At 41.4% G+C, this 21,656-nt stretch overlaps 1 protein-coding gene across 30 annotated transcripts in view; it reads left to right on the forward strand.

The window, feature by feature from the left end:
* Window positions 1-21,656, forward strand: part of DNHD1 (dynein heavy chain domain 1) — a 98,802-nt gene that overhangs the window by 4,194 nt on the left and 72,952 nt on the right. For all 30 annotated transcript variants that reach the window (XM_045038861.1, XM_045038866.1, XM_045038865.1 and 27 more), the window contains exons 3-9: window positions 1,190-1,363; window positions 6,670-6,873; window positions 6,953-7,063; window positions 8,618-8,774; window positions 17,501-17,755; window positions 17,865-18,002; window positions 18,141-18,192. In XM_045038861.1, coding sequence (XP_044894796.1) covers window positions 1,190-1,363; window positions 6,670-6,873; window positions 6,953-7,063; window positions 8,618-8,774; window positions 17,501-17,755; window positions 17,865-18,002; window positions 18,141-18,192 — 1,091 coding nt within the window. The remainder of the gene's footprint in view (window positions 1-1,189; window positions 1,364-6,669; window positions 6,874-6,952; window positions 7,064-8,617; window positions 8,775-17,500; window positions 17,756-17,864; window positions 18,003-18,140; window positions 18,193-21,656) is intronic.

The following is a 21,656-nucleotide window of genomic DNA, read 5'->3' on the forward strand; positions in this document are numbered from 1 at the left end:
ATGGGATTAGGATGGGAATCTGGGCAGATAAATGTGTGGGAAAGCAGCTGAACTAGGGGAAGTTAGTTGATGGCCAAGAACCTCAGTGTTCTCTGGGCGGGGAAGGAGTCAGGGAAGGGAATGAGGTGGGGCCTGGCAGGGCTGGGCATGGGAGTAGGTAGAGGTCTGGAATAGCAGCTGAGGGGACTGAAAGATATAGGGTGCCTGAGGACTTGTATGAAGATACCAGAGCAGCATGAGCGCATAATTGAGATCAGATACCAGGAATCCGTCGAGGGGCTGATATTCCTGGTTCAGTAATCTGAACCAATTTAGATCATGTAGGACTCTTAACTGTTGAGGAAATGAAACTTCAGTAGCTGTTACACGGTTCAAATGTCCCGATCCAACATCAAGGTTACAAGCCCTATTGTTGATACGAACTTTTAGAATAGGGTGGTACTGTTATCTCTGGGGTAACTTGTTCTGTTGATCTAGGTTTGGGTCAATTAGTGACATTGCTATATACTTGCCTAGTATAGTCCAGGTATTCAGTTTTTGGTTTCTTGAAAAATTAATTTTTATATCAATTTTGTTGGCTGGCGTTGAAGGGTAAAAAGACTGAAAGTACTGGTGTAGGCTTGAGGGGATTGAAGAATGCACCATTGGATCCTGGCTGGAAAGGAAAGGATGTGAAACTAGAAGTTAGGTGGTGATGGAGGAAGAGCAAGAAAGACTCACAGGCATGGAATCATGCAGAGTTGGAAAGCAGGCATAATGGGGGCAATGGTTAGGAGATCTAGGTTAGGAAGCAGTGGTGGAGAAATCAGGCCTGTGGGCTTGCTAGATGATGAGCTGGGAAAACAAAATATTCCCATTTCATTCAGTATTATATAATAATAGCTTCATAGTAATCATAAGAAGTCCAGAATGATTATTCATTTGTCAGAAAGGGAAGGGTTGTTCATTGATTGGTCTGTGTGAATATAGCTGCTTGACGGTATTTGCTCGGTATGTGAATACCTTTGGGTATAGGTGGTAGGGTAGGGTATAGGCGGTAGGGTAGGGTATAGGCTCTGACAATACTACATCACATCCTCTTCAGCATCCAATCTGCTCCTCCTGTCACTGGCTAACAGTGGCAAGCTGACTCCTTGCTCTGTCTCTTTTCTCCTGATTTTTTTTTTTTTTTTTTTTTTTAATCATACAGGTCTCAGATTGATACACAAGTTCCTGGGAAGAAAACATTACAGAAGAGAAGCTCTGGCTTCTCATTTCAGACTTCCCTCCTGGGTAGCCAGGTGATGACCATTATGAAGACAGAGAGATACCTGAAGAAGATCCACTTCCTCTATCTCAATGTAGCTCCCAGCCGGCACTTTAGGTAAGTCCAGATGGCTTTTACTCTGGCCACTCCCTGTTTTCCTCCCATGCTATCTCCCACCCGGCTTCCTCTCCTTACCCACTCCTCTCCTGTCCTTTCTCTTCTCTGGCTGCTTCTCCTCTGTTTTCCAGTTTGCCTCCCTCTTCCCTTCTCAGCTTCCTCCTTTCCGTTCTGCACCTCTTCTTTGCTCCCTTTGCTCTCACAGCCTTTTCTACTTTTGGTTCTGTCTTCTTTATTCTGTCCTAAAATGGTAGAAACATTTGGTCGTAGCCTCGGAAGGGAATTTAATGGGGATCTCTTCCAACTCCAGTGCACAAATCTGGTGTTTGAACAGTGAGGGGAAGCTTTGAGTTTCCCAAGGGGCCCTGTTCCTTAGACTGAACCAAGCTCTGTCTTCTTTTAACTTCTACCTTCTGGTCCTGGTTTTAACTCTGGGGCTATAAAAACAAGTCCCCTCCTTCCACATGACTCAGGAGGTGTTCATTTTCTTCTGTTAGCTCTAAAATTTATGTATGTCTCAAAGCCCTGTTCAAATCCCGTCTCTTCTCAGAAATAATAATTACCATTAATCAATTTTTTTTTCCAAGCATTGTGCTGTTATTATTTCCATACATGAGACGAGCACCCTGAGGCATAAAGAGGTTAAGTAACTTGTCACATACTAAGTGGTAGAAACAGACAAACCTAGCACTGTCTTAACTCAAAAGTCCATGCTCTTCAGCAGTATGTCGTGTACCCTCCCAGAAGGCTCTGTTTCCTACATACACTGCTGTCTTTCTCCTGAGCTTATGTAGCACTAATGGGGCATATCCATGCATTTACTGATCAGGTCATTTAACAAGTTCTCACTGAAAGCATTGTGCCAGTTATTAAGCAGTTGTCTTTTGGCTCTTCTCTCACTACTTCATGACACTGGGGCTGAGACTGCAAACTTTACTCCTCCTTTTTCAACTGGCCTCCTGTTAGGTTTTTTGTTTTTTTTTTTTTAATGTTTATTTATTTTTGACAGAGAGAGAGAGAGAGAGACAGAGCATGAGCGGGGGAAGGGCAGAGAGAGAGGGAGACTCAGAATCCGAAGCAGGCGCCAGGCTCTGAGCTGTCAGCACAGAGCCCGACGGGGCTCAAACTCACAGGCCAGGAGATCATGACCTGAGCCAAAGTCGCGCTCAACTGACTGAGCCACCCAGGCGCCCCCTGTTAGGTTTGGTTAGTAGGGGGTGCTAGAAGGAGACTGGACAGCAAGATAAGAGAAGGAACTTCCTCTTTCCCTTGCTTGCTCCTTCTGTCAGGATTGGTCCTCCACCCTGGCGGCAGTGGGCACCTTCTGAATTAGCCTCTTCATGATTCTGACGGCACCAGCGCCAGCTGGGTGGCACCTGCCCATCAGCTTTCTGTATCTTGACTGCCCCTCCTCCAAACTCCGAAGGCACTAGTACCAGTCTGGCAGCGCCTCCAATGAAATCCAGGCCCCAGGTCTACAAGCCCCTCCCCCAAGCTCATAGCTTCTGAGAATCCAGACCCCTTCCCTATGTTCCTCTCATTCTAGAGCTGGCATCCATTCCTGTGGTTATTGTATCAGTGCCACCTTGGTGTTCCCTTTCGGCTGTTTGTTTCTTTGACACCTTAAAAAAAAAAAAAAAGCTCTCTATTAAATTCACTTTGTTGAAATGCCCTGTTTGGTTTCTGCTTTCCTGATTGGACCGTTACCGATATCATGAAAGGAAAGGAGCCTCAAATATGGGATTCTGATATTGCCTTGGTAATGTCCTTGGCCTTGAACAGTACTGAGCTCCGTGCAAATGGTGTATAGTGTCCTAGTAATCCATGCCATGTAGTGGATCACAGTTAATGAAATGATCACTTGTGGCTGACTGTGATGAACTACCTACTGACATCCAGTGGCCAGCCACCACACCTGACCAGTAACAGTGGCGGTGTGGGACGGGATGCTTACTGACTGCAGTGGAGAGCTCACACCAAGAAAATTACAAGCTTAGAACTTTTAAACTATCAGCTCCATCATAATCAGAGAAGCAGCACAATCAAAGATAATTAGGCACACGGAGAGACAAGAAACCATGAGCAAGAGAACTAAAAGGCAGTGAATAATTATAGGACGAACATCTGCCAAAGAAGGAAATCCAGTGAAGTGAGTTTAGCATTTGGTGGTGCTTTTCCCCAAACAGAGGTGCCTGTGGATCCCACTATTGGCGATTGTGTGTCAGTTTTACTGTCAGCTCCTGAGCCGAGCTTTGGGTAGGCACAGACAGCCAAAGATCAGAGGCTGCAGCTGGGGACCCACACCCAGGAAAGCCATGTTTTCTGCTTCAACCTATAATGTGACCAGGGTACAAACCCAGAGCCCACGGCATTTAATTTGGACTTCGCTGATGTGTCCATACAGATGATTTTCATATTTTACCAGTTTATTTTGCCTTTTTCTAGTTGTTCTCAGGTGAGAGTGTTCTAAATTTCTAGTGCACCATTAGTTAAAGCAGAACCCTGCCCTTTATTGTTTCCTTTTGTTTCTTGGACATGTAATGGGTTTTTTTTTTTCAATGTGTTTGAATTTATCAATTTTTTCTTGGATTTGTCCCAGGTTTATTTTATTTTATTTTATTTTATTTTTAATTTTTTTTTTTTTAACATTTATTTATTTTTGAGACAGAGAGAGACAGAGCATGAACGGGGGAGGGGCAGAGAGAGAGAGGGAGACACAGAATCAGAAGCAGGCTCCAGGCTCTGAGCCATCAGCCCAGAGCCTGACGCGGGGCTCGAACTCACAGACCGCGAGATCGTGACCTGGCTGAAGTCGGACGCTTAACCGACTGCGCCACCCAGGCGCCCCGTCCCAGGTTTTTTAATTAAGTTTTTCATTTTAATTCTAACATAGTTAACATACAGTGTTATATTGGTATTTGTCCTGGATGTTAATTCATACTCAGATAGGAATTTATTTCTTCACTTCATTAGAGTCTTTATTCAAGTGTCACCTCTCCCTCCCTCCCCCTCCCCCCTCCCCCCAGAACTCTTGTCCTCCCCTGGTATTGCCAACCTCCTCTTCCTGTGCTTTTCTTCCCCTCTCATTTATTATGTTTATCATCTTTCTTCTTCAATAGAATGAGAGCTCTGTCAGGGCAGGGATTTTTGTTTGTTATGTTTAACAGCATACCCTGAGGGTTTAGAACAATTTGGCATAGAGTAGAGACTCAATAACATTTGTTGAATGAATGAATGAATTATCCAGAGTAGGAACAGGCATGGAGGCAAGTAGATGATGAGTTCCATATAGAACTTGCTGTGTTTCAGTAAGGCAGAGAGCTTGAGGTGTTTGGGAAGCAGTTGAATACTCTCTAGCATCACTTAATACTCCGATTGATCTGAGCCCTTTGAGGGCAAGGACTATGTAGCAGTTATTTTTATGTCCTCATCTCCAATCACAGCACTTGGACAGAAGGGAAACTCAATAAATGGTTTAATTAAATTCCATATGAAGTCAGGAACTGAATTTTTCCTGTTTACTGCTATATCCCTAGTGCCTAGCACAGTCGAATGAGTAACTATCCCCCAAAGGAGCACTCGCTGTGGGGAGTGAGAAGAGTACCCTCTATCCTGACCATGTGCAGGAAGAGTAGCATTTAGGGGTGCCTGGCTGGCTCATTCTGTAGAGCATGGAACTCTTGACCTTGGGGTTGTAAGTTTGGTTGTACAATGTTGGTTGTAGAGATTACTTAAAATCCTAGAAGAAGAAGGAGAAGAGGGAGAAGAAGGAGGAGAAAAAGAAGAAGAAAGCAGCTTTTGAAAAAGAGAAAAGAAAGAGTAGTGTTCATTAAGAAGGTCATAAGGGAAGGAATGACCCCTTGGGGGAGCCAGGGTTCAATTAGTACAGGAAACTATGGGAAACTAAGCAGCCCAGTGGTTAAGGGAGGTGACTTGAGTCAGGTAGATTCAGTTTTAAATCCTATATTCTTTCCTTAACTATCTTGGAAAAAGTTATGGCTCCTCTTTGTTTCAGAAGAAATGGTTTGGGGGAAAAGAGTACTTGGGAAAATCTAGTCACTTTGTCAGAAAGGAAACAAAGTTTTACATGACTTGACTTAGTGAGTTCATTCTGGATCTATCTAAATGTTCTTCAGTCATTTGCTTAATCATGTATTCTAGAAAGTTGAGAAGGAAGAGATAGAAGAGGGCCATTTTATCTCTTAGGCATTATAGGCATAGGAACTGGGACATCAAAGCTTATAAAGGACTTTCAAATATACTTAATGCTTAAGTATATTATTGGCTCCAAGTTATGAAAATAAAACTGTAAAATAAAAGTTGATAAATACTTTATTGAATGTGCCCAAACAGCATTATGCTAACCAGTCCCCTGCAACTAGATACAGCTATATAAATGACATTTAGTTTGGGAAGCAGGTGCATTGTGCTGAAGTAAGAGAACTTAGTAGGATTTTAAGGTGGTTCCGGAGGTACTTGAGTGGTTCTTTTGGTTGCAGTTTTCCTCTTTATTTGCCTGTGTTGAGTCTTCTATTCACCCCCTGCTTTTCCCCATTCTCAGTTACTCCCAACAGCACCCACTGATTTCCTCTGCATGTTATTTCAGTACCTAGAGATATACATATTTTATCATCTCTAAGATGTACTTTTTTATTTTTTTTACATTTTAACATCTCTGAAATTATGATGCATCTTACAAATTGGTTGAGTATCACATTGGCAGCATTTTAATGTTTCATTTTTTTTTTTAACGCTGCAGCTTACAACTGATGGCATCTTAGGTTTGATGGAATGTAAGGTATCTGGATCTGGAGATATGATCTTCTTAGACCTGGCTGGGTGCCTTTTTCTTTCTTCCCTTCCATCTTTGGCTTCCATTTATTCTTAATATTTATTTCCTTGGGGCACTTGGATGACTCCATTGGTTAAGGGTCCGGCTCTTGATTTTGGCTCAGGTCATGATCTCACGGTTTAGTTCGTGGGATGGAACCCTGTGTGGGGCTCTGCACTGACAGCAGGGAGCCTGCTTGGGATTCTCTCTCTCTCTCTCTCTCTCTCTCTCTCTCTCTCTCTCTGTCCCTCCCCCACTTGCTCTCTCTCTCAAAATAAATAAATAAACTTTTAAAACATTAATAATATTTGTTTCCTTTTTTGAGTTTGAAGATCATTCTTTTCTCTTTCCTTCTTCCCACTTTCTTCTGCCTTCATTCCTGCTGCCATGTTTCGCCTCTCCATCCTTCTTTTGTCCCTTCCTGACGTCTGCAGGAGTTCCCAAGGCTCCTGCTGACCAGAGATCTTTTCTAAAGGCCCTACAGCCTGGTGGTGGTGCCACCCAAGAAGGTGAACCCTGAGCACTACATCTTCTCTCCCTTTGGGATCCTGCATGTCCATCCTGTGGAGGGCAGTGAGACGATCACGCTGGGCACCTGGCACCGCCATTCTGTCCTCTGGCAACAGCTCCAGTCCATCCCGTTCTTCAAATATTGCCTCTTATACAAGGCCTTGGCTTGGTAGGTGGTGACAGTATGGGATGTGGGGAGAAGTGTTGTGGGGAGCAGTAGCATGCTGTCGCTGCCCTCTGGTCTGTAGCTGGAAGAGGAGTGTGAAGTTGCACGGGCTGCACCGGCACCGGACTTTCCTAGGGAAGCATCTGCTCTTTGCTGTGCCCCACTTTGGAGCTGGGCTTCTGCATATTAGCAGGTAAGGTCTTCAAAATACAATGTCAATGGACCTTTTGAATTATTGTTACAAAAAAACAATAACATGTTCCTTGTAGAAGGTTTGGAAGACATGAAAAAGCACAAAGAGAAAAAAATCTTTAATTTTACCAACCGTAAATAACCACGACAAACATTTTGCACATTTCCCTTCTGGTCTTATTTTCTATCACATATACGTATGTGGTCATACTTGACATACTGTTAAGTAAGCAGTTTTTTTATGAATAATGTATCTTGAGCATATTTTCATGTAATTAGGTATTCCTACATCACCTTGCCCCAGACCACACAATTATTGAGTATTGGATCTAGGGATGTAACTCAGGTGCCTGAATTCAAATTCTCTGCTCTTCCCATGGTACCTTTTGGGTTCTTTTTTTGAAGAAAAGCTTAGTTATTCCTGTTTTCAGTACTTTCTTACTTATCTTGCACTCCTCAGCCACTCTAATTCTCTTCAGTGATAGAAGTTGCAAACTCAGATGCCCACAGGGCCTGAGCCGGAGCTATGGAAGAAACGTAGTGGATTAGGTGCAAGACATGAGGAAGCAGGGGAATACAGTCTGGAGACTGCATCTAAATAGGACAGTCACTACTGAGTTCCAGTTGTCTGTTGCCTCTGGGAATATGGGTACAGCATGCCAGCTGCCTTGTTTTTCAGGATTTCCTGGAAATCCACATTTTGTTGTAAAATGTCTTAATTTTACCTACTTAACTCAAATTTTTATTAAAACAGTGTGCTGGCCAACTCTTACTGGAACATATGAAAACATTTTCAGTCTGAATTTGACCCATGGGTTACTAGTTTGAAACCTTTGCTCTGGGAATCCTCCAGTCTAGCCTAATCATCATAGTGTAATTAAAAGCATAAGGGCTTGGAGACTGGACAGATCTGAATTTAAATCCTGAACCCTAGCAAGGACTTTACTCTTTGAGCCTCGTTTCCTGATATAAAAACTAGGGATAAACGTTTCTACCACGCAGCTATAGTGAGAATTAAGTGAGATTGTAAATATAAAGTACCATGTTCAATGCCTTTTAACAGGTGCTGAATAAATGATACCCACTATGATCACCTTTTGCTTATTGGGGATCTTTCGTCTTTTTCAAGGATTTTTAGAGATGTAGAATTCTCATGGAGAGAGTAGATAACAGAAGCAGGTTTTCTCAGGGATGGTCAGCCCATAGAGAAGTTAGAGGTTCCTCACCTTTGATCCTAAAACTGATCTGCCCATCTAGATTTTTTGGGCCCTTAGGCCTTTCAAGGAGACACTCTCCTGGCAGAAAGGTCAGTCAGTAGAAACATTTGCACATAACTCCAGGCCTTTCCCAAAGCATTCCCCGGCCAGCAACTTCCTCAGCTTGAATTCTTCCAAAGAATTCTCAAGAGGAATCTGTCTCTGTAGGTCACCAGGAATATTAGAATCTTTCTAAATCTTTGCTTATTCTGCGGTGTGCTGGGCTAGGAAGAGGTCAGAAGTGTTCAAGGAAAGAAGGCTGAGATGCCGGCTCTGACAAGCTTAGCCATTGATTGCAGGCTTCTGCAGGAGCTGCGCTCTGTATCCTGGCTCCCCCGAGACCCCAATCAATGCTATGGGCTGCTGGACCTGCAACGGGCTCTAGCCAAGGAGAACCACAAGGCTCTGCAGCTGCTCCATCGCTGCCTGCACCTCTGCACATCCATCCTGCACCTGGTAAGAGGCTGCAGTGCAATTTATTGTGAACCTTTTCCCCAAGCTGAGCTTGCCAGAGGCCCAGTCTCCTCTTGGCTCACGCTTCTCCTGGGATCCCCTGTGTGGTCTGGACTCTGAAGTTGGCCCAGAGCCATTGTCCTGCCCGGCACCAGCAGTCTCTGTTGTGGGGTGGATGGATCAATTACAGATGGGCAGAGGCTTGGACCCAACCTTTTCCCTAAGGGTTGGTCCTGGCCTTGAGCAGGGAGGAGAAGGAACATAGCAATGGTTTTTCTTTAGCTGTTTGTGCCAGGGGCATTAGGGAATTTGAAAGTTGGAGTCTGGATCTTTTATGCTACTAGGCTTATCTTTGAACCTATTTTGAATCTTCAGTAGGCCACTGTGGCTGGTAGAAGCATCCGGTGATAGAGTCCTTCCTAATTATGCCTACTTTGCATCTGTGGTACCTGCTCTCTGCCTAGGGCTCCTGGAGGCCCTGCTACATGTTCCTGTCACTATAGTTTGCTGTCTGTCGGGTGGGGCTGGATATTTACCCAGTTCTCTGGCTAATCGCTGTCTCTAGGTAAACTAGATCTGAGAGAGATCTAGTACATGAGAAATAATGTACGAGAAGCCCTAGGTAGATTCATACAGGGAAATGGCCTTCAGCCTCCAGACAATAACAGCTGGACCTGACACTGCACTAAGCTGAATGGGGCCGAAGGTGGGGGCAAGCTATTCCATGGCCTTTCTGTACCTCCCAGTTCCTAAATCCCATTCTTGTTTTAATGTTACAAAAATATTAAAATTTTTTAATAGTAGTTTACTTTGGGGGTGCCTGGGTAGCTCAGTTGGTTAAGCATCCAACTCTTGATTTCAGCTCAGGTCATGAGCCCATGGTTGTGGGCATGCTGGGCATGGAGCCTGCTTAAGATTCTCTCTCTGCCCTTCCCCTGCTCGCTCTCTCTCTCTCTCTCTCTCTCTCTCTCTAAAAATAAAAAATAAATAAATAAAAATAGAGGTTTATTTTGTCAATTAAGGTAAATTTTGCATGCAGTAAACAAATTGTAAGTGTGCAGTTTGTTGAAATATTTACATGTATATACATCCATGTAACCACCACCCAGATCAAGATGTAGAACATTTCCAGCACCTCAGCAAGCTCCCTGGTACCTCTCCTGTCAATACCCCCACAAAGGTAACTACTACTCTGATCTCTGTCACCGTAGATTAATTTAGTCTGATTTTGAATTTCATATAAATGGAATCAACATTTTTTTTTCACTCAACATTATGTTAGCAAGGTTTATCCATAATCTTCTAGGAAGCAGTGGTTCACTCTTTTGTATGCTATGTGGTATTTCCTGTATGAATATACCACAATTTATTCTCCTATCGATAGACATTTGAGTTTGTTTCAGCTTTTGCTGTTATGAATAATGCTGATGAGAACATCTTTTTTTTTTAATTTTTTTTTTAACATTTATTTATTTTTGAGACAGAGAGAGAGTATGAACAGGGGAGGGTCAGAGAAAGAGGGAGACACAGAATCTGAAACAGGCTTCAGGCTCTGAGCTGTCAGCACAGAGCCTGACGCGGGGCTCAAACCCACGGACCATGAGATCATGACCTGAGCTGAAGTCGGACGCTTAACTGACTGAGCCATCTGGGTGCCCCTGATGAGAACATTCTTGTGCATGTCCCTTGGTGGACATAAGCACTCATTTGTTTGGAGTATGTGTTCTAGGAGTGAAACTGCTGGAATAAGGTACATGTCTGTTTTACAGTACCAAACAGTTTTCTGGAGTGGTTGTACCAGTTTGTATTCCCCAACAGTGTAGGAGACTTCCAGTTGTCCTATGTTCTCATCAACCTTTAGTATTGTCAGGGTTTTTAATTTTAGCCAAACTGGTATATAGTGGTATCTCATTGTAGTTTTGTTTGTTTGTTTGTTTGTCTTAGAGAGAGAGCACATGCAAGCAGGGGAGGGGCAGAAGGAGAAGGAGAGAGAGAAAATATCAAACAGGCTCCACACTCAGTGCAGAGCCAGATGCGGGACTTGATCTCACAACCATGAGATCATGACCTGAGCTGAAATCAGGAGTCAGACACTTAACCGAATGAGCCACCCAGGTGCCCCTCACTGTAGTTTTAATTTGTGTTTCTATGATCACCAAGGTTGTTGAGCGTCTTTTCATATGCTTATTGGCTGTTTTGGTACCTTCTTCTGTGATGGTCTAAGTCTCTTGTTTATTTTTAACTGTTGTCTGTTTTTTTCCTATTAATATGTAAGAGTTCTTTAGATAGTCTAGATATGCATCCTGTATCAAATATATATATATATATAAATATATATATATTATATATATTATATACATATATAATATATATAATATATATATAAATTATATATATTATATATATATATATATAAAATAGATATTTTTCTCCCAGTCTGTGGCTTACCCTTTTACTATTTTAATAGTGTCTTTTTTTTTTTTTTTAAGTAAGCTCTATACCCAACATGGGGCTTGAACTCATGGCCCTGAGACCCTGAAATCAAGAGATGTATGCTCTACCAATTGAGCCTGCCAGGTGTCCCTTAATGGTGTCTTTTGATTAACAGAAGTTCTTAATTTTATTGAAGTTCATTTTGTCAATCTTTTTTGATTAGTGCCTTTTGACTCCTGGTTTAAGAAATCTTTGCCTGCCTCAGAGTCATGTAGATATTTCCTTGTTTTCTTCTAGAACTTTTATTATATTTTCTTTCACATTTAGGTCTATAGTACATTTCAAATTAATTTTTATGTATGGTGTGACATAAGAGCCAAGTTTTATTTTCCCCATTTATTGAAAAAAATATCCTTTCCCCACCTAATTACAGTGGTGTCATTTTCTTAAATCAGATGACTGTATATGTGTGGGTCTGTTTCTAGACTGTCTTGTGTCTGATTAGTCTGTCTTTTGGCCAGTGTCACACCATCTTAATTATTGCAGCTTTGTGGTACATCTTGATATTTGGTATTATAGGTTCTATAACTTTTTATTATACAAGATTTCCCTGGCTGTGCTAGGGTCTTTAAATTTCCATATCAAGTTTAGAATCAGCTTGCTAATTTCCACAAAATAATTTGCTGGGATTTTTTTTATTGGCTTGTTTTAAATTTGTATATCAATTTGAGGGAGAATTGATATCTTAATATTTCATTTTCTAATTCATGTACATGGATCTCTTCATGTATGTTGATTAATTTCTCCTACTGAGGTTTTATAGGTTTCCTATAGAGGTCTTGAATATATTTCATTAGACTTATTACTAGATATTTGGTATCTTTTTGTTGCTATTATAAATGGTATTTTAAAACATTATTGTTTTCTAATAGTTGCTACACCATACACAAAAATTAATTCATGGTATATAAAAGACTTAAGTGTGAAAAGAAAATCCAAAAAGCTTTCAGAAGACCATATCACATGTTTATTATCTCAGGGTTTCTTAAGATATTAAAAAGTGTAAACCATAAAAATATCAAGACATTTGTCTGTACTAAAATTAACTTTTTGGGGTGCCCAGTTGCTTGAGCGTCCAACTTTGGCTCCAGTCATGATCTCATGGTTCGTGAGTCCAAGCCCCACGTGGGGCTCTGTGCTGATGGCTCAGAGCCTGGAGCCTGCTTCAGATTTTGTGTTTCCCTCTCTCTCTGCCCCTCCCCGACTCATGCTCTATCTCTCTCTCAAAAATAAATAAACATTAAAAAAATTAAAATTAACTTTTTATTTATTTTCAACGTTTATTTATTTTTGGGACAGAGAGAGACAGAGCATGAACGGGGGAGGGGCAGAGAGAGAGGGAGACACAGAATCGGAAACAGGCTCCAGGCTCTGAGCCATCAGCCCAGAGCCTGACGCGGGGCTCGAACTCACGGACCGCGAGATCGTGACCTGGCTGAAGTCGGGCACTTAACCAACTGCGCCACCCAGGCGCCCCTAAAATTAACTTTTTAAAAAGCACCATAGGAAAAGTGAAAAGACAAGCAAATGCAACATGTAGAGCCACTTTCTGTGCTGCTGTGTGGAATGGAATGGGACTTGTCCCTGTTGGCAGTCACCCCAAAGGTGAGGGGTGGCGCAGGGGAGAGGGAGAAGGAGTAATCATCCCAAATGGCAACTGAATTGTTATAGAGCCAAGCCTGTACTCTGTGCTAATAAAAGCATGCTGCTGCCCAATAAATTGTAGCATTATTAAATAACTAAAATAGATTTGAAACACTAAATAAATAATGATATAAAATGTGAGTGTTTGGTAGATAACCTTTATCAATTTTTAAGGATGTTCCCATCAATTCTTAGTTTGCTAAGAGGTTTTACCACGAATGGGTGTTGAATTTTGTCCAGTGATTTTTTTTTTCTGATTCTGTTTAAACGATTATGGGAATTTTTCTCCTTTAGTCTAATATGGTGAATAATTGGTGTTACACCAGCTTTGCGTTACTGGGACAAACCCATTTTCTTTTTTCTTCTTACTTCTTTCTTGTATAACTTTTTATTTTGATATAAGTTCAAGTTTATTAGGAAAGTTGCAAGGATAGTATAATAAACTCTCATTTACCTTTTACCCAGATTATTAGTTTGTCTTATTTATCATTTCTGCTCTTTTTCTTTCTCTATGTAAGTATACATTATTTTCCTGAACCAATTGAGAGTTTTAAGTTGCACATGGTAAGTTCCCTTACCCCTAAATATGCCAGTGTGTTTCTCTTTAAGAGCAAGGACATTTTCTTCCACAACTCCAGTGCAATGATCAAACATTAGGAGATTTCACTTGGATACTATTTTGTTATCTAACCCATAGTCCTTCCTAGAAATTTGCGAATTATTCCAAAAATGTCCTTTATAACTGTTTTTGTTTGTTTGTTTGTTTGTTTTGGGGGGGGGGTTGTTTTGTTTTGTTTGGTTTTGTTTTTGTTTCAGGATGCAGTCCAAAATTGTGCACTGCATTTAATGGTCACTTCTCCATAGTCTCTTTCATATGTCACAGTTCCTCTGCCTTCTTTTTGGCTCCTTGTCTCATGGTGGGACAGCCGTACAATAGGGTCTTCATTCCAAAGCCTCCTCCCCCTCCACATCAGAACAAGAACAGCCTTTGCTGAGCTCTTGCTTGGTACTTTCCCCTTTCCTGTTTTGCTTCCCTCTTTCCCTTGGAGGTTTGTTTCCTGAAGATCATTCCTTTAATAAATCACATTTCCCCAAATTCCTCTCTCAGGCTCTTCTTCTAGGGAACTCAGTCTAAGAAAATGTATATATTAGACCAAGCTCACTCATTGTTCTGTGCAAATATTCTACCACCACAATAATTTTTTTAATCCACCTTATCTTTCAGTTTCTGAGAGATGCATGTTAAAAACATCCCCTCCTATGACTATAGATTTGTTCATTTCTCCTTGATGTTCTTTCATTTTGCAACATGTATTTCAAAATCATGTTGTATGCATAAAGATTCATAATAGTATTTCTTGGTGACTTTATTGCTATGAAGTCTGCATTCTGTTACTACTTTTCTGCTAGAGTTCTCTTTTGTTTGAGGTAAACTACATCAGGCATTTGCTCCATGTATCTTTTTCTATTAGTTTGTTTTCAACCTTCCTTTGTTATTTTGTTTTATGTGTATCTCTTACAAATAGCTGGAAGACATTTAGTCTGAGAGTCTATGTCTCGCAATAGATTTATCTCATTTATTATGATGACTGATAGGTTTGGACTTATTTTTTTCATCTTATTTTGATGTTTTCTATTTCCTGCAATTTCTGGTTGATTCTTCCTTGTGTTTCTTGTCTCTTGGTGGGTTGTTTACATTTTTGTTGCCATTATTGTCCTCTAATGATTTGGATGTTATACATTTTATTTTTCTCATAGTTGCCCAGGAACCACTCAATGCCTATTCATCCTTCTTAGTTTTAGAATCTTGACTGTTTCTTTTCATAAACTTGTAGCTGGAGGAAGCCACTTAACTCTGTTCAGGGCAATGAAACATAAGTGGAAGTCACCGAGAAAACTTTTTAAAAGAGGCATATCTAACCGGGATGTCATAGTGAACATTTACTCCTGACTTATTGTCTGACCCTTGGATGAAATTTTTGGTGATAGAGAAGCTTTTACACAATGATAAAGGCAAAAGTCATATTAAAGATTGAGGAGGGGCGCCTGGGTGGCGCAGTCGGTTAAGCGCCCGACTTCAGCAAGGTCACGATCTCGCCGTCCGTGAGTTTGAGCCCGGCGTCGGGCTCTGGGCTGATGGCTCAGAGCCTGGAGCCTGTTTCCGATTCTGTGTCTTCCTCTCTCTCTGCCCCTCCCCCGTTCGTGCTCTGTCTCTCTCTGTCCCAAAAATAAACGTTGAAAAAAAAAATCTTTAAAGATTGAGGAGAAGGAACATAAAAGGAGCTTTTTTTTTTTATGTTTTATTTTTGAGAGACAGAGAGAGACAGAGCGTAAGTGAGGGAGGGGCAGAGTGAGGGAAAAACAGAATCTAAAGCAGGCTCCAGGTTCTGAGCTGTCATCACAGAACCCGATGCAGGGCTTGAGCCCCACCAACAGTGAGATCATGACCTGAGCCAAAGTCGGACGCTTAACCGACTGAGCCACCAGGTGCCCCAAAATGAGTGTTGTTTTTATCGATACTGTTGGGCCAATATACCATTAAGGGATTTCTTATTGCATTAAATAAACCTTTTACTTGCTTAAACCGCACTTTTTTTCCAGTTTTCTCTCACTTGCAGCTGAATCCATATGTAAGAGATGTATACACCTGCTCAAAAGATGTAGCTGTTCCATTTACACTTTTATAACAATGTCTCTTTCATGTCTTTTTCTAAAAGCACTTTGTCAGGAAGGCCTTCTCTGGGTCACCCTATTTAAACTTGCAAACCCCCACTATCACCAGCATCCCTGACCCCTTTTTCTACTCTGTGTTTCCTTTGCTCATAGCACCTATAACCTTTTTACATAGAATATAAATTACGTATTTATTATTGTATATTATTATATTATATATTATTGTATTTCTCCCCCCACCTCCAAGAGGGTAGGGATTTTTATTTGTTTCATTCACTGATATATCTGTAGTGCTTCTTATAGGTTATGTCATATAGTAAGTGCTCAGCGAGTGTTTTGAGTGAATGAATGCCAAGTGTGCATTTGTATCCATGTCTTTCTCCCTAGCAGAATAAGAACCTTTACTGTATTCTAATTTCCTTTCTCTCCTCTCTTCCTCTCCCCACCCTCCACCCTCCCTATTCCACTTATGTTCAGATCTACTGGAATTTAATTCTGGATTATGAACATTCTTGTTTTGTAGCCTGCTCATTTAGACCTGGCAATATGTTTTACAAATGTCTTTGCTCATCAAAGCTTCTTGTAGCTCTTATATTCATTTTCCTCTGTCAAAAATATACTGTTGTTTGTTTTGTTTCATTTTTTTCAGAGAGAATCTGTGGATGGTAAATGTTTAGAGTCTTTGTATATCTAAAAATGTCTTTATTCATCCCCAAATTTCAGTGTGATACTGTGGCTAGATACAGAATTACAGGTTAAAAAAATTCCTCAGAACTTTGAAGGTATTGAAGATATTGCCCCTTAGTGGTGAGGCTTAAAAAATGTATACTGATTACATACTTGTGTAGTAATTATTGTTGCTTTGTGTATGGTTTTATCCTAATTGGCACTCAGTAAGCCCTTTCAGCTTGAGTGATACATTCTTTTTATATGTCCTGTGGAACCACCTGTGCCAGGCATTATGTGAAGCAATAAGATGTGACAGAGGCCTCGTCCTTGTAGAATTGCCAGTGCAGTGCACGAGTGACACGAGTAACTAGCTAGTGGTGATGCGTCGCACTATGGGCTGTGAAGTGGGAAGCACTCAAAGTATGGAGGGTATTTCTAGAGCGTGAAAGAGAACCTCTTGTCAAGCCCAAGGGCACATTTGTGTATGATGTGTGGCTCAGGCCTCAAGTGCCTTATGTCTGGGTCTCAGAAGACTGGGGTTTGAGCTCAGGTTGAGCAGAATACAATCTAATCACAGAGTCTACTGAGCATCAAAACAGACAGGAGAGCTTCAGGGACAGAAGGTCCATCTGGCCAAGCATGTCTTCCTGGTGTCTCCCCTCTGTTCCTCAACAGGACAAATCCTGAGAGGTGGCAACTGTCAGCAACCTCCCAGATGTGAGAAAGAGCCACCAAGAGGCTCTTAGACTTTTATCCCACATTCTTCATCCCCCCAGTGGAAAGCCTCTGTCAGTGTCCCGAGCCAGCATCTGCTGTCACATAAGGAGTATTATGCTAGCCAGCAGGCCACACCTCCCAGCCCTGCTGATTGGAATCCGTGTCCTGGAATTATTGCCGAGCCCTACTTATCCAATCTTTCTCTTCTTTTGTGTAGCCTGTGTGTTAGTAAGCTTCTCTGTTTACACACGCACACATTTTCTCTCTGAGTTCGATCCTTGGGGCCTTTAGCAGACAGGCCTGGCCTATCAAATTAGCACTGTGGCCTCTCAATGTATGTTCTCCATTTTGCATCTTCTCTAGTCACTAAAGGATTTCGGGGGCTAATCTCTACCAAAAAGCAGTCTTCCGTGGGTATATTGAGGTGCTAGGTTTCAGACTCTGAGACCCGAGAGTTTTGCACAGGCCAGCGGGTAGCCAGTTTGTTTTCTTTTCCCTTTGTCCAGTGAGTTTTCCACTCTCTATTCTGACAGGTTCACGAGGATACGTATCACATGCAACAGGGCCTGCAGGAGCGGCTGAAAAACTGCAAGAGGATCAGGACTGACCAACTCTCGGTGTATCTTCAGAAGGTACAGGGCCAGCAGCTGGAGCAGAAGCTGAGGCAGACAGAGGCGTGGTTGCTGCGGCTGGGACAGTTGGCCCGCCTGGTGGACCACATGATTGGCCAGAACCTTGTGTCTATCATAGAGGAGGAGATAACCTCCTTCGTGGCCAACATCCTGCAGGTAAGGGAGTGGATGGCATGTGTGGAGGCGGGACAGGCAGTCAAGGCCACATGGCAGACAGCAGATACTGACCTATAGCCCCACGAGCTGTCCTGACCTTTCTTGACAGGCCCCAAGGCAGAATCCCTTTCTCTCAGCAGAGCTGGTCTTTGACGATTGTGGCCAGCTGTCTCATGAGCCATGTATTGAAAACATGATCCAGATTCTAACTGGGGGCCTGCAGTCTGTCAAGGCCTCTGCCCTGAAGGTATCCTGGACTGGGCAGGGGGGCTGGCTGCAGGAATTCCCAATTCTAATCCCCTGTGTAATCAGAAGTTCTCAGCCTGGTCTGAACTTAGTTCCTTGTTTTCTGTTTCTGCCCCCCTCTACCTGCCTTGGTGTGAAGGTAATGCAATCTACAGACCTGAAGACCCCCTGGGACTCCTTGATTTCTGAAGGTATTTAAGTAAGGAGACACAGGCAGGCGGGTAGGAAGGGTGGAAGGAGCAGGGAGAGTCACATGCACAGTGCCAATGGCATGGCCACAGAGTCAGGTCTTAGGTGTGGAGGGAGCAGCTATGACCTGGGCACTGCACACAGGTGTGGGGGGCGGGGGTTAGAGAGTGTGGGGGTGTCTTTTTTCACTCATGCCTGTGCTTGTGTGCATGTGTGTGCATCCAGTTGAGTGGAATGAGAGGTGTGTAAAAGAACGTAAGTACATTGTCCTTCCTCTCGTTCATTCAAACTCCGTGAAATTACTCTCTAATGTCATAATGGCATTTTGTTTACTATTAAATTTGATTGCCAAGTAAATTTGTATTTACTTGAAGAACTCTGCTTATTTGATATTTGCTTTATTTCAGACAACTCTTTTTCATTTCATGTAAGATAATCTATTAGTATTGAGCTATTATGGTGACCAGTTATTACTGGCTTTCAGTCCTCAAACTTGTTAACAATCAGGGAGGAAATACATGTTCACATTTCCTTTATTTGCAATACTAACCCAGTTACAAATAAAACTATTACATGCATTCAGGCACATCTGACATGTAAGTACTTAACCCCCACCACCGCCTTCACTCAACTAGTATGTTTTCAGCAGGATGATTTAAAGACATGAAGTTGGGCGCCTGGGTGGCTCAGTTGGTTGAGCCTCCGACTTCAGCTCAGGTCATGATCTCACAGTGTGTGAGTTTGAGCCCCGTGTCGGGCTCTGTGCTGACAGCTTGGAGCCTGGAACCTGCTTCGATTCTGTGTCTCCCTCTCTATCCGCTCCTCCCCTGCTCACACTCTGACTCTCTCTCTCTCTCTCTCTCTCTCTCTCTCTCTCTCTCTCTCAAAAATAAATAATCATTAAAAATTTTTTAAAAAGTAAAGACATGAAGTCAATTTTAGGAAATAGATGACAAGGAAGTGGAAGGTTCATTGAAAGCAGCACATGTCTTTTACAAATCACACCAATTGGGGCATATTTGTTCTCAAGTGCATCTAGGTTAAATGGTAGAGACTATTGATATTTGTTTTACATGGTCAGTGGAAAGAGGTAGGGCTCTAGAACCAAACACATTAGTTTACTAGCCTGTAAAATGGGAATTAGGTATTTTTGTTAAAATACCTAACTTGCAGCATTAAAAGAGGTGATATGTCTAGTATAGTGCTCAGCACATAATGATACATGCTAAAGATAGTAACTTCTTAGCATTATTAGTATTAAGGACTGAGGAAAACCAGATATTTCACATTATTCTCTCATATTTTTTACTAATTCATGTTTTGGTATATTGTAGTATTTTTCTTTGAATGGCAAAACAAGCAAAAACCTTAAAATTTTATTCTAAATTCTAATGAAAGTGAAAATATTCACTTGCAATGTCCTGGGTTATCCCGTCTACTTTTTTTTTTTTTTTTTTTTTTTTGAGAGAGAGAGAGAGAGTGAGAGAGAGAGAGAGAGCACACACAGAAGGGGCAGAGGGAGAGACTCTTAACCACGCTCCACGGTCAGCGAGTAGCCCAACTCAGGGCTTGATCCCAAAATCCTGGGATCATGCATGACCTGAGCTGAAATCAAGAGTTGGACGCTCAATTGACTGAGTCACCCAGGCTCCCCTATCCCTTCTACTTTTAAAGGATCACCATGGACCGGTGAATTTAGGCATGAAATGTCCTGATGCTTGTTACCTTACTTTCAAATGTTTTTGAGGAAAAAGAAAAGGAAAATCAAAGCAATGTGGGCAAAATGTTAATAATTGTGGAATCAAAGTGGATGGGTAAAAGGGGTTTGTAGTACTTTTAAACTTTCTTACATATTTGAGATTTTTCAAAACCAACATTTGAAGGAAAAAAAAAAGATCAACATGGAAAATCAAAGTAATATCATGGAGGAACTAGAACCAAAGTTCTGATTTAGGATTTTTCTTAAATTCTTGATGAAAATTGGAGTAGTATTTAATAAAACTAAATATCTAGCAGTTAAAACAGAACTAGTGGTGTTTAAGAAACATACATCTATCTGAGAAATTTGTTACTTAAGTGAGGCAAAATGTGTAATCGTTTTAGCCAAATTACAAAATAATTTCAGTACCTCTACTTATACATACAAACATGAAAAATCAGCCCCTTACAGTAGAAACTTACACACTGACTAGAGTCTGACCCCTAGAAGAAGACTCAATCTATTACTAATAACATAGTTGCAACATGTCTTGCAGTCTTTAAGCTTCATTCTCCAACATTTTCCACAGAACAGTCTTAGTACTAGAACCAAAAAAAGATGATCAATATTGTTACCCTTACAATCGTTTCAGGAATTTTGAGCAGTTTAAAACTAGGAAAATACAATCAGATAATGATTCTTCTCATCTGGCAGGTGTCAAGTTCAGGAACTTAAGGTTCTTACGTTAACTTTACCCAGATCAGTGTATCTTTTTGATATCTGTGGTAAGATAAATCTGTTACACTGAGAAGGGACAAAGGATTGCTCCATTTTTATTATAAACTCTTTCCTGTATGTTTTGGTTGGGGTGGTGTTGAAGTTAGCGTAGAGATAGAATGTAAACAATTAAACTGTCCTTACTGTATATTTTGGCCAAGGGGCTACATGTGGCAGGAAGGGTCTCTTGGGAGTGTGACACATAACGAGTATGACCAGCAAGAGGAAGAATAGAGGTAAGCATTGTAACAGTGAGTAGACCAGAAATGGAAGGGAAGAGACACTTTTTTCCCAATCATCCTGTAAGAAATACTGAAGACATGAAAAGTATATAAATATGTTTGACGAGAAGATTTGCTGCTCTGTGGACTAAGCAGCAGTCTGAGTGACTCAATGTCTGAGTGACTCATTCAAGGAAACCTACAGTAAAGGTCTACATTATTTGGTTTTTCACAGTTAGATTGATATTTAAAAATGCAGCTCCAGGTTGACTTATACACACACACACACACACACACACACACACACACACACATTATACTGATACATATCTATTTTAAATTGAAGCCCAAATCCCTCAGTGGTGACAGGTAATTTATGTTTCTTTGATTTAATTGATATCATATTTCTTATCATAAGAAAGCTTTATTTGACTCTTTCACTTGGCTATGAAGTTGTTAGTGATTTCTGTTTTGTTTTGTTGGGATATTGCATTCACCAAGTTGTATTAAAAATACACTAGCTTTTCTTTCCATGGCCCAGAATCACACATGAATTGACTGTATCGCACCGTATTGCTTGAGTGCTCCTGTGGGTCTTGGCACCTTCAATCATAGTTCTTCAACCTTGTCTCGTGTTTTGGAGCTCACAAAACAGAAAGTTACCAAATTCAAAGGCAGAAAAGATGTAATAGCACCACTCTTCACAGGAATGGAGACTAGAAAGTCAGGAAGAGAGCCACATCTCTCAAATTGCTGCTTATCCTTTTAT

This window comes from Felis catus, chromosome D1, assembly GCF_018350175.1.
Source record: "Felis catus isolate Fca126 chromosome D1, F.catus_Fca126_mat1.0, whole genome shotgun sequence".
Classification (NCBI taxonomy): domain Eukaryota; kingdom Metazoa; phylum Chordata; class Mammalia; order Carnivora; family Felidae; genus Felis; species Felis catus.